General features: G+C 43.0%; 1 protein-coding gene across 3 annotated transcripts in view; it reads right to left on the reverse strand.

The window, feature by feature from the left end:
* Window positions 1-285: 285 nt before the first annotated feature.
* The window catches only part of TENT2 (terminal nucleotidyltransferase 2), a 44,221-nt gene continuing 28,861 nt past the window's right edge, over window positions 286-15,645 (reverse strand). For all 3 annotated transcript variants that reach the window (XM_068250171.1, XM_068250179.1, XM_068250188.1), the window contains 7 exons: window positions 14,604-14,680; window positions 10,277-10,405; window positions 8,185-8,228; window positions 5,634-5,770; window positions 5,442-5,533; window positions 4,747-4,826; window positions 286-1,894 (listed from right to left, as the gene is read on the reverse strand). In XM_068250171.1, coding sequence (XP_068106272.1) covers window positions 1,814-1,894; window positions 4,747-4,826; window positions 5,442-5,533; window positions 5,634-5,770; window positions 8,185-8,228; window positions 10,277-10,405; window positions 14,604-14,680 — 640 coding nt within the window. In that variant the 3' untranslated portion in view covers window positions 286-1,813. The remainder of the gene's footprint in view (window positions 1,895-4,746; window positions 4,827-5,441; window positions 5,534-5,633; window positions 5,771-8,184; window positions 8,229-10,276; window positions 10,406-14,603; window positions 14,681-15,645) is intronic.

Genomic DNA, 15,645 nt, shown 5'->3' on the forward strand with positions numbered 1-15,645 from the left:
CCTCCGTGAGCTGACATGGAACGTTTCCATGGTATACACTTCTGGATTCAGGGGCGTGTATATACGTACCGAGAATCCGGAAGTGGTTAATGTCCAATCCCTTTTGGTCTTCTGCTACACAGATGTGATAAGATTGCCCACATATTGCCTTGTGAGAGGATAGCGTGATATTTAACAATGATCTCTTTCAACAGCACTATGCCTGAGAAGTTGCCACACCCAGTATAATTCAGGCAGACCTCTAAAACTGCCAGCCACGTACTGTACAACAAACAAAAAATTGGGTCACAATAGAATATATTATTTTATTTATTTACATATTGTAACAGCTTGCAGTTTAACATCTCAGTCACTAGTAACTGGTTATCTCAGGGATCATGGCGAGAGAACAGCACCCACATGGGGTGACTAGCTCAAGCTAAAGAATTCACTCTTTTTTTTTTTTTACAAATCCAAGACTGCAGCACGAGGAGGGAGACATCCTAGTCTGGCCAACAGCTCCAGCAGAACCAAGAATCCTGGCTCAGCAATTTTACTTCTGTGGTGCATGAGAGGTACAAGAAGCCGGAGAGACTCAAGCCAACAGTACCCACTGTTACCACTTATATGTAAAGGACCGCTATAAACAAAATTATTTTGTAAATGTGCTATAAACGACTTTTCTCCTATGTTGCTGTCACTTACAGTAGGTGGTACAAATCTGACAGAACGGACAAGTTTTGGACTAGCCTATCTCCTCATAGGGGATTCTCAGGGTTTTCTTTATTTTCAAAAGCACTTAGTGAAAGGCAATTGCTCAGTCCAACTTCCAGAATAGTGTGCACACAGGAAGGGGGTGACCTGCATCATTGTATGGATCCTTTCCAGGAAGTGCTTTTGCAAAGAATCAAATGTAAAACTAAGATTCACCCATGAAGTGATGAACTAGTCAAACTGTCAGTTCTGTCAGATTTCTACTAACTACTGTAATGCTGGGAATACACGGGTCGTTGCTGCTGGGCGTTTCTTCTCTCAATCGTTTTTGCCGCTTGATTCAGCAGTCCATTCTCTTATATGCCGCTCGTTTCTTATCTTTTTCCATTCACTTCTATCAGAAAACGAGCGGCCAGGGAATCAAAAGTAAGATCGGACATGTCGGAAATTATCTATTAAAGCATCTTATCAGTCTAAGAACGAACCGTGTATTCCCACCATTAGAGACAGCAACATCGGAGAAAAGTAATTTAGAGCTCATTTTACTCCGGAAGAAACATACTTCTTATTTGTATCTGTTTACATGTATTTGAAATTTTACAATTTTCGCAATAGCGATCCTTTAACATTCCCCCATGGACATTTTCCCTCTTCCTAAGAGAAAGGGTCAGGTGGAGCAATAGGTTGGATTTTTCTTTGAACCAGTGCATAAGATTTCTTAGAGCAGTAATGGAAATACGCATCAGCTGAGGTAAACATATATAGGCTCTTATTTAATATCTCTATAAACATAAAGAGTAGGAGACTGACAGGGGCTGTATCTTTATACAGGCCGATGAGACGTACATCTTATAACCGTGTAGTGCAATTCCAGAACTGATTTCAGAAAGGGGGAAAAAGCGCTTTCACTCTCAAAATGATTCTACGTCATGGCAGCACAAACATCCAACATACACATGACTGCAAAAAAAAATATACAATAAAAAGTAAAGTTCTGTACAGGAAAAAAAATTAAACTTTTTTTTCTAAAAGTTTTCTTATAATAGAGACTTTTGGGGATTAAAAAAAAGGAGTTCATAAACTCTTCGGGTGTCAGGTGCTCAGTTCAGACGGGTGTGAGCTATCTTTTTGGCGTGCAAGTTATTCTTCCCAGAGGAAGCACGCTGTTCAAGTCTCTGCCGTCCTTTAAAATTGCCCATGCCTGAAACAAACAAAAAATGTATAAGCTATTAAATTCTGTGTAAACACTTTCAGCGAACAGGTAAACAAATGTTCAGGAAGCACCATAGACTTCAAGGCAGGTGGTTTCGGCACACAGAACTCACCACCGGGCACGGAAATCAGGCGCCCCATAGCAGCAACGTTATGCTGCGCAGGGTGTGTATGGGTAGTTCGGCGCTCCGGTGTTGTAGAGCTGTAGCGACTCAGAGGGGGCATGTTATTTAACACCTCCGGGGAGTTTTGTGGCAGCAGGAAGAGCCGTCATTTGGCTCTCCTGGTGCCCAACTCACTGATGGCCGTACAATACGTACGCCATACTGTTTACTAAATGCATCGGGTGTATAACAGCGCGCACAGGGCCTTATTCAATTCCCTCTCTTTCCTGATTTTCTCCTAGGAGATATTTTCATCTTCCGTTTAAAGATCTGGATCTGAAAGAACAAACAGTCCCTATGAGGTACTTACATCAAGAGGGGGAAGCCTCTGGATCTAAATTATGGTACCCATAACACTGTACAATAAAAACTGACAATTTTCCTTTTTATTTGAGCAAAATGATCAAATCGAATGAAAGTCAAAAAGAATATTTTTTTTTTGATCAAGAAAAAAAAAACCATTTTCCCGGTGTTTTTTTTCAATAAAAATCCAATCGGATATGTTGGAAAATCTTTATATTCGATCTAATGGAATAATCAAACTAAATTATCTAAGCAAAAAAAAAATATAAGAAATTGTATGATGTAAGGGCACCTTTCAGGGTCACCCCATCCGCCTCCGTCCCTGCACTGTCAGCTGCCGGGGATCCGCCGGGGCTCCAGGATCAGAACAATCCTGTGTGAGCCTCGCGCAGACGCAGTAGCGGTTTTCCGAGCCCAATCGGATCCGCTCTACTGCACAGGCATTTGGGCTCAGCTATTCCTGCCTGAGCACAAAGGAAAATCGCTGCTGCGTGTGCGCGACGCTCACACAAGACTGTTATGATCCTGGAGCTTGTTGGCGGATTTTCGGAGGCTGGCCGCGCTGGAACGGAGGACGACTGGGGAAGCCTCATTAGGATCCAGTGGCTTCTCCCTGCCTTTTTTTTTGTATTTTTTCTTACAAATCCTCTTTAAAAAGAGAATCTGTACTCTAAAATTCTTACAATAAAAAGCATACCATTCTATTCATTATGTTCTCCTGGGCCCCTCTGTGCTTCCCTGCTGCAATCCTGGCTTGTAATTACCAGTTTTAGGCAGTGTATACAAACCAAAAACATGGATGCTAACCAGCATGTGATAGGCTGAGAGAAGCTCAGTCTGTGACTCATACAGAGCCTGGAGGGGACGTGGAGAGGGTGTGTATAACTTCTACCTATCACAGCAGAGCAGCACTTTCCTGCCTGAGCCGACAAAGGAAATAAGATTAGATTATATAACAGAGATAATACAGCCACTGTGCAACTAGTAAAGGCTGCAGTAAGACAGACCACATTAGAACAGGTATAGGAACTTATAGGATAGAAGAAATAAGGCTGAAAAGTTTGTTAGAGTCTCTTTAAAGTAACTTTTAAGCACTCTGCAATTGAAAAAGTGAAAAGGTGCAGTCAACATTACTCGGAGTATTTTCTTGCTTGTTGGTGGCTTAAAAGGCATTTTATTGACAAGTTGTGAAAATACCACCTAAGAGAAAACCACGAAAAAGTGAAACAAATAAGGGCCATAGTTTGAATTTAGCTTCAGTGTACCAGGAAGAGGAATCCTCCCAAACTCTACGATGCTAGCTATGCTTACAAAGCAGTGGAGAGTAACCACTAACATGGAGAGTGAAGCATATTCAGAGAAGAGATCAGTGAAACATTTAGGTAGTCGCAGGTATGCCAGTGTAATGTGGCTTTTAATACACTTAAAATACCGGTATAAGATTTGATAAGGATCGCCCTTTTTTTTTCAGGCAAAGTGAACAGATGCTTTGAAGAGCCCCTCCTATACCAAATCTGACATCAGTAGGTTATATAGTGGTGTCATTACTTTTTATCTTGATGAACCACTTAAATTTATATAGCTATGGAACCTCGTGAAAGGTAAACTAAAAAAAAAAAACTTCAGCAGAGAAGTCCTGTATTGAAAACAATTCTAGGATTATAGTCCAGAAGCATTGCAGACAGCTATTTGAGTTTTCCTACCCATTTTTATCTGAAAATGTGAACCAAGTGGCCCATGCTGCCAGCTCACATTTCTGGCCATTGAAGAAACTGTAGTGAGGGGTGTAAAGATGCAAACATCCTTTGCAGACTGACAAGTGTGAATGAAACAGATTTATACAATATGATCAGTTCACTATCAATTTTCGAGTGCAGTAAGCAGGAGTCCCAGGACCTTGAAGCCACACGGATTGATAAAAATGAGCACATCTTGGATAGGGAGCGCCATTTAGAATGTGCCTGCATACCTAGGAGCAATAAATAGCTGACTCTTGCTTAAAAATGAACCTGAGATGGGACTCCAGGCTATATTTATACTTACCTGGGGCTTCCTCCAGCCCCCATGAGGCTCGTGGTATCCCTTGCTGTCCTCCCAGGCGGCTACATTCTCTTCTAATGCTCTCCAGGAACCCAGCCGGCTGCGCTCTTGTGCCCAGTTGTGCACGCAACCCCATCGCGCTCCCGCCGCCTCACAACGTTCCCCCAGGCACAGGAGAGTGACAGGGCTGTACATGCGCAGATGTGCACGACTGGCCTCATGGGGCAGGAGGAAGCACCAGGTAAGTATAAATAGAGCCTGGAGTCCCATCTCAGGTACCCTGTAAAGCTATGGTTTCCCATTAATTGTACTAGTGGAGACCATCAATCCTTACCTTCTTAAATTCATCCTGAATCATGTCAAACTTCATTTTTTCATGCACTGCTCTAGCAGTGTTTGTTCTGTCAAACGGCTCTGGAATAGAGAGCATAAATCTAGTGTGAACAGGTGTTCAAAGAGGGACTGTAGTGACATACAGTAGAAAGCAGCACATAATTCAGGATCCCCACTTTTAGGTTAATTATCCTGGTTTCATCATCAGAAACAGTTCCTACATCGAGATAATGCTGTAAATCGGTATGCAACCCCGCCCCTCCCAGTGATGCTTAGCCTAGGCTAATTAGGAATCCCCACCTCCCCCAAGCATTTTGGGAGATGTATATTTTTATCTTTATGCATATTTTCTAATGGCTTTAGAAGGGAACTTGTAATTTGTAAATGGACAAGATCACTTGTGCACAAAAGCATACACCCTTTTCCCCCGAAAATAAGCCCTTCCCTGAAAGTGAGTCCAAGCTGGAATTTTGAGCATGCTTGAAATATAAGCCCTATCCCGAAAATAAGCCCTAGTGGAAGTTAAAGAGGAGGATGAGGGGACACAGCAGTACAGTACCAATCAGGCAAATCCTGTTATGCCAGCACACAGCAAGGTTATCAGAGATATAGATAGACACACATATACACAAACACACGTTTTTTATTGAGTGTTACGTTAGTGTTTTATTCCACAGTAAGACGTCTATACTTCACCTTCCACACAGATAAATTTGTGCCTCCATTCAATGCCTTCTGTTCTCTGCATAGCTTTGCCTTCTCGCACAGAAATAATCTTGCTATTCCAGCTAAGAAAGGGAGAAAAAAGGTGAATAAACATATGGACCCCCCCCCCTTTCCTTCTAATTCAGGTGCGCTGAACTCTGCAGATCAATAATAGCAACTTACTCAAACTCTGTAGCAAAATATTTCAAGAATCCCACAAAAAGGTCCCCCAGGGAGGATTCATTTTTGGACTTGTATGGAGGAATATGGCGAGGAGCCAAGTGGACAAGGTGCAACTGCATAGTAGGGTTAAAACATTCCTGCAAGAATAAAACGCAAAATAATGTACACTGCACTTACTTACCAATCAACAAATAATCTTTTAAGCCAACTGAAATGTATAAAAAAATTACAGTGCCCAGCAGAGCAAATGGTGGCCCCACATCCAAACCTCCACTAGTTTACAAACCCTGTACCCTGCCCCTAAATTAGGCCGATCATTCTCATTATGTATCCAGCAACAATGTCTGCAATCATGTACAGTCCTGGCCCGTTACTTTCTGCACACCCACTACACCCCCCTGCACGACTATCCCCCCCCCCCCCAATAACTTAACTAATCGATGCCACTTTCTGCACACCCACTACACCCCCCTGCATGACTAACTAAACGACACCACTTTCTGTACACCCACTACCCCCCTGCATAACTAAATGACTTTTCAAAATAGACTAGTCTGAACAACCATTTGACCTTTAAACCTTTAACTTGGTTAATATATTCATCTATCTTTAAGGAAAATATGGAAAAATTATTGAAACAGGCAGAAAAACAAACAAAAACAAAAGGCCTCACAAATATGTGGGACATTACGCCAACAATTGTTTTATTCTAAATGTGTTTTAATGGGAAAATAGGAAAAAATGTGGGGACATTTTTTTTTAGTTTTCAGCCATTATAGTTTTTAAATAATGCATGCTACTGTAATTAAAATCCATGAAATTTATTTGCCCATTTGTCCCAGTTATTACACCGTTTAAATTATGTCCCTATCACAATGTTTGGCGCCAATATTTTATTAGGAAATAAAGGTGCATTTTTTCCAGTTTTGCATCCATCCCTAATTACAAGCCCATAGTTTATAAACAGTGTAATACCCGCTTGACATAAATATTTAAAGAGTTCAGTCCCTAAGGTAACTATTTATGTATTTTTTTATTGTAATTTTTTTTTGTAATAAAAAGGAGTGTGGGAGGTAATGAGTTCATTTATAATGCAACACTATGTATTTATATATGAAAAATGTTTTTGGGTGTAGTTTTACTATTTGGCCACAAGATGGCCACAGTAATTTTTTTGTGCAATCGTTCCTTACAGGAAGTGCAACGAGGCTGGGAAAATCACAATGATCGCGCTGCTTCTCATAGAAGCAGCCGATCATTGCTGGAAGGCTTAGAACTTTTTTCCCGTTCCATTGATCTCCGGGCACGCGTGCATGATTGAGCGGGAGCGCGGACATCGGCGGGGGGTGCCTGTATCTACGCCCCTGGTGGGCAAAGGGTGTTAAAAGGCGCGTAGATACACGCACCCGCGGTGGTAAAGTGGTTAATTGAAAATAAATATGGCAGCTCACTTCAGTTGTCCTTTAATTCTCTAATGAACAAAGACGGCTGTGCTTATGATCTACATCTAATACTAGAAGTCACTGGCCCTGAATGAGAATGCAGATCAGATGCTTTGGCTCTGCTCTGACTCCCCTGGCTGCATGCTTATTGCAGGTATGCGACCTTAAAGGGAACCAGAGATGAAGCACCCTTGTGTATTTTACCATATATATCAGTAAGAACATTAGAGAAAACACCATGCTCTCTGTTTCATCCTCACTGCTAAAAGTGTCTGTTAACAACTGTGATAAGAATCCCGGACTGAGCGTTCACTCTGGCTTTGCAGGGAATAATTATAGCTGAGTCATTATAGCAGAGCCACAAGGGGGCAGGCTTGGGCTTGAAAAGACACCACAGAAGACAGACTCAGCTATAACCTTTCGGTAGCAAAGCTAGACCGAGTGCTCAGTCGGGGATTCTTATCAGAGGTGATAACAGTCAGATTAAACAGAGAACAATGAAACGAAGAGCAGATTAGGTGTTTACTGTCATGTTTCCACTGATTTATAAGGTACAATACAAGAGGGTGCTTCATCTCTGGTTCTCTTTAAAGCCAACTACAGCCTAAAGCCACATCTAAACGCGTAGATGCGGCCGCGATGCTCCTTATCAATCGAGCCGCTGATGCAGCTCGATTGATAAGATCCGGCAGGACGGATCTTCGCACCGTCGATTCCCTGCTCGATCCCCGCGAGGGGACAATGGCAGGGAATCGTGCGGGAGATAAGCGGCGCCTGCGGGGACGAGCGGGCACTCGAATGCGGCGCACGAGCGGCGAGCGGGGACGCGGCGGGCACGCTGAAGAGGAGATCCGGCGGCTAATTGAGCCGCCGGATCGCTTCAATGTCCCATGGTGTAGATGGGGCTTAAGGCTCCACACAACAGCCAGGCAACTGGCATTGTTTATAATGAAATTAAGATGGCAGCCTCCATATTCCTCTCGCTTTAGGTTCCCTATAGGAGTGAATGACAGAGTGAAGCTTACTCTAGACAAGTTACTCTCACCTATTCTGTTCTGTGTTGTACAGTAAAATTAAGTTTGTTTTAAAATGACAAATTCTGTACTTACCGGGTAATTTTTTTGTAGAGAAGGAAGAACTGGTTCAGGTAGAGCTACAAAACATTAAAGTTTTCCATATTAGACATTTACATTGAGACATTCAGAATAATGTCACTTTCGGGTGGAACTCTTCCCAAAGCTTTTCAATTCTGTACAGTAATGGAGGATGACATCTGTGCAATTTTATTATGACTGAGCGATTAGGTAAAATCCTCAGATACTCTGTGCTCACTCTCAGGGGAAGAAACACTGCAGATTGCCCCTTTATGGCTCGGTTCACATTGGTGCGGATGCAGAATGGAAATGGAACCCGCGTCCGCGAGGCAGATGCATTCCGTCCATTCTGCATCCACCTTGTGCAAAATACCTGACCATTCCGCATCTGTAGCGTCACTCACGTCGGCCGTACGCATTGCCACTCTCCTGCCACTGCTCGTCCCGCTGCTCGGTCCCTTCAGCAGCCCGGAGGCCAGCAGAAGCATGGCAATCCATAGGCTGCAACAGGCCAATTCTCCCTAGCAACAGGGAGACTTTTCATTGGTTCAACAAAAACCAATAAGAATTCTCCCTATTGCTGCAGATCCCCATTGGTCTGCAATGGAGAATCCCCGGCCACCGGGCTGTTCAGAAGGGACAGAGCGTAGGCGATGGGTGGCGGGACACACGAGTATGAGGTCACAGCAGCGGCGTGGAAGCGAGTAAAACAGGCGACGTGGATGCGGCAATTAGCCTAGTGAGAACAGACAGTGTCCGTTCTCATAGGATTTCATTGGGCACGTTTTCCCATCCAGTCCAGGAAACCGTGCCAAGTCCGGACTCTACGTTCCATCTTTAATTCCGCGGCACACGGATCGTACACGGATCCGTGTTAACAAGTGAAAGCGGGTCCAATTTTTAACATAGGATCCGCTTCCCGCATTTTTGAGGAGCTTTAAAAACGTATCTCACGGATACATTTTCAAAGCAAGTGTGATCCGACCCTATACACTAAAGCCAGAACTGGACCTTCCTCTATTTGCGCTGCATAAAAAGTACTCAGCTAAGAGGTCCAGCTAGCCCTCTGCTGTAAACAGCATAAGTATGGCTAAGAACCCACTTGGGGCAGCGTTCAAAATTCCTGGCAATTCAGAAATCCAAAGCACTGTGTTTTTGCCCACAATTTCAGAGCGATTGCACTTTTTGTTTTATGCTAGGTGCACACTTAGCAGAAACGCTAGCGTTGCGGAAAACGCCGCGTTTTTGCAGCTAATGGAAGTCTGATACGCATATGCATGTTGTATGCGTGCATTTTTAAAATGCTGGTTTTGTTGCAGAATATTCAGAAACGCACATAATGAAAGTCAATGGTAATGCAATGGTATGGGTTTTTTTTTTTTTTTTTATTGTTTTGTGCCGCATTTCCGCTTCCTGTTGTCTTCCTAGTGATTTGCATAAATCAAAATATGAAAACTCATTAAAAACGCATATGCGTTTTGTATATGCGAACCGCAAACGCATTAAAACGTATGCAAAATTCTTTAAAAACGCATCTGCAGTAAAAAAAAAAAAAACACCACAACAAACAAACCCAAACGCTAATGCACCAAAAAAAAAAAAAAGCTCACGACATAAAAAAGATGCAGCCTTTGATATTATGTTGTGTGTGCACCCAGCCTAAAAGGAAACATCCGTATCGCTCTCAGTTAAGGTTACCTTTAATAAGGTCAGTGAATTTGGGCAGTGCTGAATAAGCTCCACCTAAGGGATGAGTCAAGATCCCAGCAAGCTCTGTAAGGGTAGCTCAGGACTCTAGAGAGGACTTCCCCCTCACTTTAGCCCACTCCCTTGTTCATCTTTCCACAAAGCCCTTTGCCTTCAGTGTATGGCTAATCATGCAAGCAGAGCCTTTCTTCACTAATGATGACTGTTCTGCTGCAGAGTCAGTTCACAGCTGTGAGTAACAGTCAGGCCCACAGGGAAAAACGGAACTTTGCATCAGACTCAGCCCACACAAGACACGGCTAACACACTCTTCCTTTCCCAGACATCTCTGCACAGAGGAAGAGCACCCGCTGTGCCCATTCATCCACCAAAATGTTATCAAGACAAACTCCTTACTTACTTTGTAAATAGTGCAAAACCATTAAAACAAGACTGTAGCTGCTCAGGGTTCCACGACTGGCATCGTTTATGCCATGGTAGCTGGCCCACCGCTTTATAACCAGAACTAAAGGACGAACACGGCTTTCTACTGTGAAATCAAAAAGAAAGAAAAGTCTCATTAACTTTATCACTACATATCATCATAAGCGTACCAAAGTGGCATGAGATAAACATACGGTAGGCAGATATAGTGCTACTAAAAGGTCAGTAGTCCCCGTTTTACAGTACAGCAAGAGTTAAAAAAACTGGGCGTTATCTATGCAAATGAACTAGTCGAACGGTTGATTGAATTCAGTCCCTTTTCTGAAAAGGAAATAGATGCCAAATGCTTACTTTCTGTCAGAAAGGAAGCAGGTAAATAACGTTTTACTGCAGGAAATTTCAGAGTCAAGGGTCATTACTTCTGCTTCTTTTTCTGCTTAAAGCAGTCCTAAAAACTCAGAACATCCTCTCTTCTAAAAGATAAGCAACAGCATAATAACCTTTAAAGAAAAAAATCTTTGCCACGGCTGATACAAATCTAGGGTTAACATCCTGTGCTTACAAATTAGCTGTTCTGCCTAGGCAGCCAGCTGACACAGCCGAGAGATCAAATTACAGTGGTGATTAATCACAGATAAGGGGGAATTAGACAGGCTAAACTCTCTAAACACAAACGGTACATTTCTGTATGTTTTCCTTCTGTCCTGTGCAAGAGTTCAGGTCCACTTTAAGCAGGCAGAGTGTAGATTCTAAACAGCAGTGTGATGTAATGTTAAAAATGAAGCCATCAAACTGAAAATAAAGATATGAAACTCTTTTCTATGCTACTAATGGTAATCCTTGGTAGTACATACACACACACACACACACACACACACACACATATAGATATATATGCAATTATCTCATGCTGAACTAAGTCAGTATGTATCTGCAAATTCCTTGCTTGATCAGTTCCAGTCTGGCTTCCGGGCAAACCACTCCACAGAAACAACCCTCACCAAAGTAGCCAATGATCTCCTCACAGCTAAATTCAAAGGCTATTTTTCCATACTTATCCTTCTAGATCTGTCATCAGCATTTGACACTGTCGACCACACTCTACTCCTACAGATCCTTTCATCTAGGAATAAAGGACCTCTCCTGGATATCTTCCTACCTCTCTGGAAGGTCTTTCACTGTTTCTTATTCAGATCAGGCCTCCTCTTCACATCCTCTGTCTGTAGGGGTACCTCAAGGCTCTGTCCTCAGTCCCCTCCTCTTTTCCATCTACATGCACGGTCTTGGTAACTTAAAGGGGCACTATTGCTAAAAACCTTGTTTTTAAACCTTATAGCATACATATTTGTTCACGGAGGACTGTTTTTCCGCATTATGCACTCTTATTTGAATGTTTTTGTTTGCAGGCAATAAACATTTAGAGACTTGTATTCACGTCAGCAGTTGTACCTTTCTGACGCCAAGTTAGTTCAAACCATTCTTCAATAGGGAGGATGATTGTAGTGGTGTGAGAGATCTCGTTATAATCCACCCCTCTGGCCATTTCAGTTCCGTTCTCCCACCTTGTAACTGCTCTAAAGAGCAGTTACTGAGCACAGCAGCCAACGTAAAGTAATAGTCGCAGCCTCCTCTGTGCAGGGTGGAACGTTATTCCGAGCGCTGCGTGTAGTTACGCTGCCCGGCCGCCAAGGACCCTCTTTTCTATGCCGGCAATGAAAAGGACACCTATTGTCCGTTTCCATGGTAACCTGACCGGCTGTTTGCTCAGCGCAGGCTTGCGGTGGTGGCATCAAAGAGCTCACACAAGCCCTGTAGCGGTGTGTTGCTATGTATAGCTATATATATCTATATATATCTATATGCAACACACCGCTACAGGGCTTGTGTGAGCTCTTTGATGCCACCACCGCAAGCCTGCGCTGAGCAAACAGCCGGTCAGGTTACCATGGAAACGGACAATAGGTGTCCTTTTCATTGTCGGCATAGAAAAGAGGGTCCTTGGCGGCCGGGCAGCGTAACTACACGCAGCGCTCGGAATAACGTTCCACCCTGCACAGAGGAGGCTGCGACTATTACTTTACGTTGGCTGCTGTGCTCAGTAACTGCTCTTTAGAGCAGTTACAAGGTGGGAGAACGGAACTGAAATGGCCAGAGGGGTGGATTATAACGAGATCTCTCACACCACTACAATCATCCTCCCTATTGAAGAATGGTTTGAACTAACTTGGCGTCAGAAAGGTACAACTGCTGACGTGAATACAAGTCTCTAAATGTTTATTGCCTGCAAACAAAAACATTCAAATAAGAGTGCATAATGTGGAAAAACAGTCCTCCATGAACAAATATGTATGCTAAAAGGTTTAAAAACAAGGTTTTTAGTAATAGTGCCCCTTTAATCAACTCATTTGTTTTTCAATACCACCTATATGCAGATGATACACAACTGTACCTCTCGGCCCCAGACCTTAACTCCCTCCTCACACGGGTTCCCGACTGCCTGTCCGCTATATCCTCTTTCATGTCCTCTCAGTTCTTAAAACTTAATATGAATAAAACTGAACTAATAGTCTTTCCACCATCCCTGTCCACCTTTTTGCCTGATACTACAATAAATGTTAACAACACGTCTATAACTTCAGTTCCCAAAGCACGGTGCTTAGGGGTAATATTTGATTCTTCTCTCTCATTTATTCCTCACATTAACTCCCTAACCAGCTCCTGTCATCTCCAACTCAAAAACATAGCACGTATCCTTTTCTCTCTCATGACACAACCAAAATGTTAGTACATGCTCTTATTATATCTCGATTGGACTATTGCAACATATTGCTTGGTGGACTTCCAACTAACCGACTAGCACCATTCAATTCTGTACTGAACTCTGCTGCTCGACTCATTCATCTCTCCTCTCGCTATTCCTCTGCTGCTCCTCTCTGTCAAGCTCTTCACTGGCTACCAATTAACCAGAGGATTCAGTTCAAACTCTTAACCCTAACCTACAAAGCTCTCCTTAATCTTTCTCCCTTGTACATCTCCTCACTAGTCTCCAGATACCAACCCAACCGCAATCTCAGATCTGCACACAAGCTTCTTTTATCCTCTTCTACAATTACCTCCTCACATTCACGTGTACAAGACTTCTCACGTGCCTCACCCCTCCTCTGGAAAGCCCTTCCACAGCACATCCGCCACTCTCCCACCTTTGAAATCTTTAAACACCATCTCAAAACCCACCTTTTCCAACAAGCATATTCTCTAGCGTAGGCCATGCACCCACTAAATAACTTAATTATGCACTGCCTGTATATATACTGTATACTACCACCACCTCTTGTTTCCACCCCATTCCTTTAGACTGTAAGCTCTCAAGGGCAGGGCTCTCACACTTGTGTCATTGAATGCTATTATTTAATTGCTTGCACTCTGTTAGACATTTATACATTTTAGTCATCATGTTAAATTTGCTATTGTAATCAGCAGTGCTGTATCTTGTATCAGTGTTCATATTTGATGTATATCATTGTCTGTATCATTATGTATCCCTTGTTTGTTTTCTTACATTGTACAGCGCCATGGAATATGTTGGCGCTTTATAAATAAATAATAATAATAATAATAATAATAAATTGTCAGGGGGCTGAGCTACATACCAGCAGATATGGTGCTTCAGGGGAGAAGACACCAACTACCATTACAGTAGTACCCCTGAAATTTAAGTTAGATATCAGCTTTAAGGATCCCTGGAGTGTAGTGGATGCTCCATTAACTGCCTAGTGGAACCCCCCCCCCCCCCCTTATTCCTGGCAGTCTAGTGGTTGATCCTCCCTATAACTCAGTCATCCTGGTTCCTGCTCTGCATCACACCCCTAATAATGCCTTGCTCGTGTCAGCATGTATGGTCCCAGCTTGATGATGCCATCAAGCCGAGACCAGTACATGAAGAGCCAGGCAATAATAAGAGTGAGAGCCGATCCCCGCAGGAATCAGGACAGGTGAGTTACGCTCATTTCTGCTTAGCCGATTCGTACTGCAAGTCTGTGCAGCTCTCTGCAGTGAATTTTTTTTTTTTTTTCACACAGGGAATGCTTTTAAATGTTCTTTTATGTAAAGCAAAACAAAAGTTTGCCTTCTTAAAACAGAAGATATTTGCAATTTACTTCCTTTATGTGTAAGTGTTACTTAAGTTTCAATTTTCAGAGTATAATCCCATTTTTACATCTCATTGGTCATCATTCTTTATGGTCTATTCAAAATTGTACATGTATCTGTTGACTTTAAAAAAAAAAAAAAGAAGAGGAACTTACTGTGTGCATAGCTTCTAAGGAGGAATGTGTTTCTGATTCCCACAACATTGTTTACATTTAAGTCAAACTCCACACCACTAGGGAGAAAGAGAAACAAATACTGCATCATTTATGTGTAGCAATACGTCTACAGTAAGTGGCTTAAAGTGACCCAGAGATGAATAAAAAGCCTGTTTTTTTCTTACCCGGGGCTTCCTCCAGCCCCATAAGCATGGATGCGTCCCTCGCCATCACGCGTGCCTCCCGCAGTCCGCCTGGAATCCTCAGTGTAGCCGCAGCGAAACCACGGTAGACGGCTCAGTCTGACTCTTGCGCAGAAGGCCCCCTGCTGATGTCACACAGCCGCTTACCGGAGCAGATTGCGGCTTAACAGAGGACAGTAGGAGGACGGCGAGGGACTCATCCATGTTTCTGGGCTGGAGGAAGCCCCAGGTAAGAAAACAAAGGGGGTTTTATTCATCTCTGGGTCACTTTAAATATTGCTCAAAGCCCAAATAATTTTTTTTTAAATAATAAAGTGCACGTTTTGTAGTATTGAAGGAAACTGTAACCAAGAGGCATATGAAGGCTGCCATCTTTACTTCCTCTTACTAAATGCTAGTTGTCTGGTCATCATGCTGATATTCGTCTCCAGCAATGTCTTAAATGCACAAGTCACTGGAGAGAGTGCAGGCAGAACACTACTTGGCATGGCAAGGTGATTACACTTATTGCCTCTGTAGTTGTAATGGTGCCATAATTAGGGCAATCTAACAATTTGACTGATCTCACTGCTATACGTGTGGCCCCTTGTCGAGTTTCAGAGTGATAGCCAGGGAGGCAGCATTTTCAGACGGAAGCCAGTAAATAAATCTTCCATATCCTTCTTGGTCCAAGCTTTCATTAAAAGAAAATGTCTTTACACAATGGCTATGAATATAAATTAGGGCTATAGTAGTCTTTTTGTAACAAATTTTACCCCCTCCCTCCCCTACCAGGGCCAGGACGAGGCAGAGGCGAGAGAGGCCCCAGCCCCAGGGCGCAGTGTAGGAGGGGCACACAA

Source organism: Hyperolius riggenbachi, chromosome 1 (genome assembly GCF_040937935.1).
Source record: "Hyperolius riggenbachi isolate aHypRig1 chromosome 1, aHypRig1.pri, whole genome shotgun sequence".
NCBI lineage: Eukaryota > Metazoa > Chordata > Amphibia > Anura > Hyperoliidae > Hyperolius > Hyperolius riggenbachi.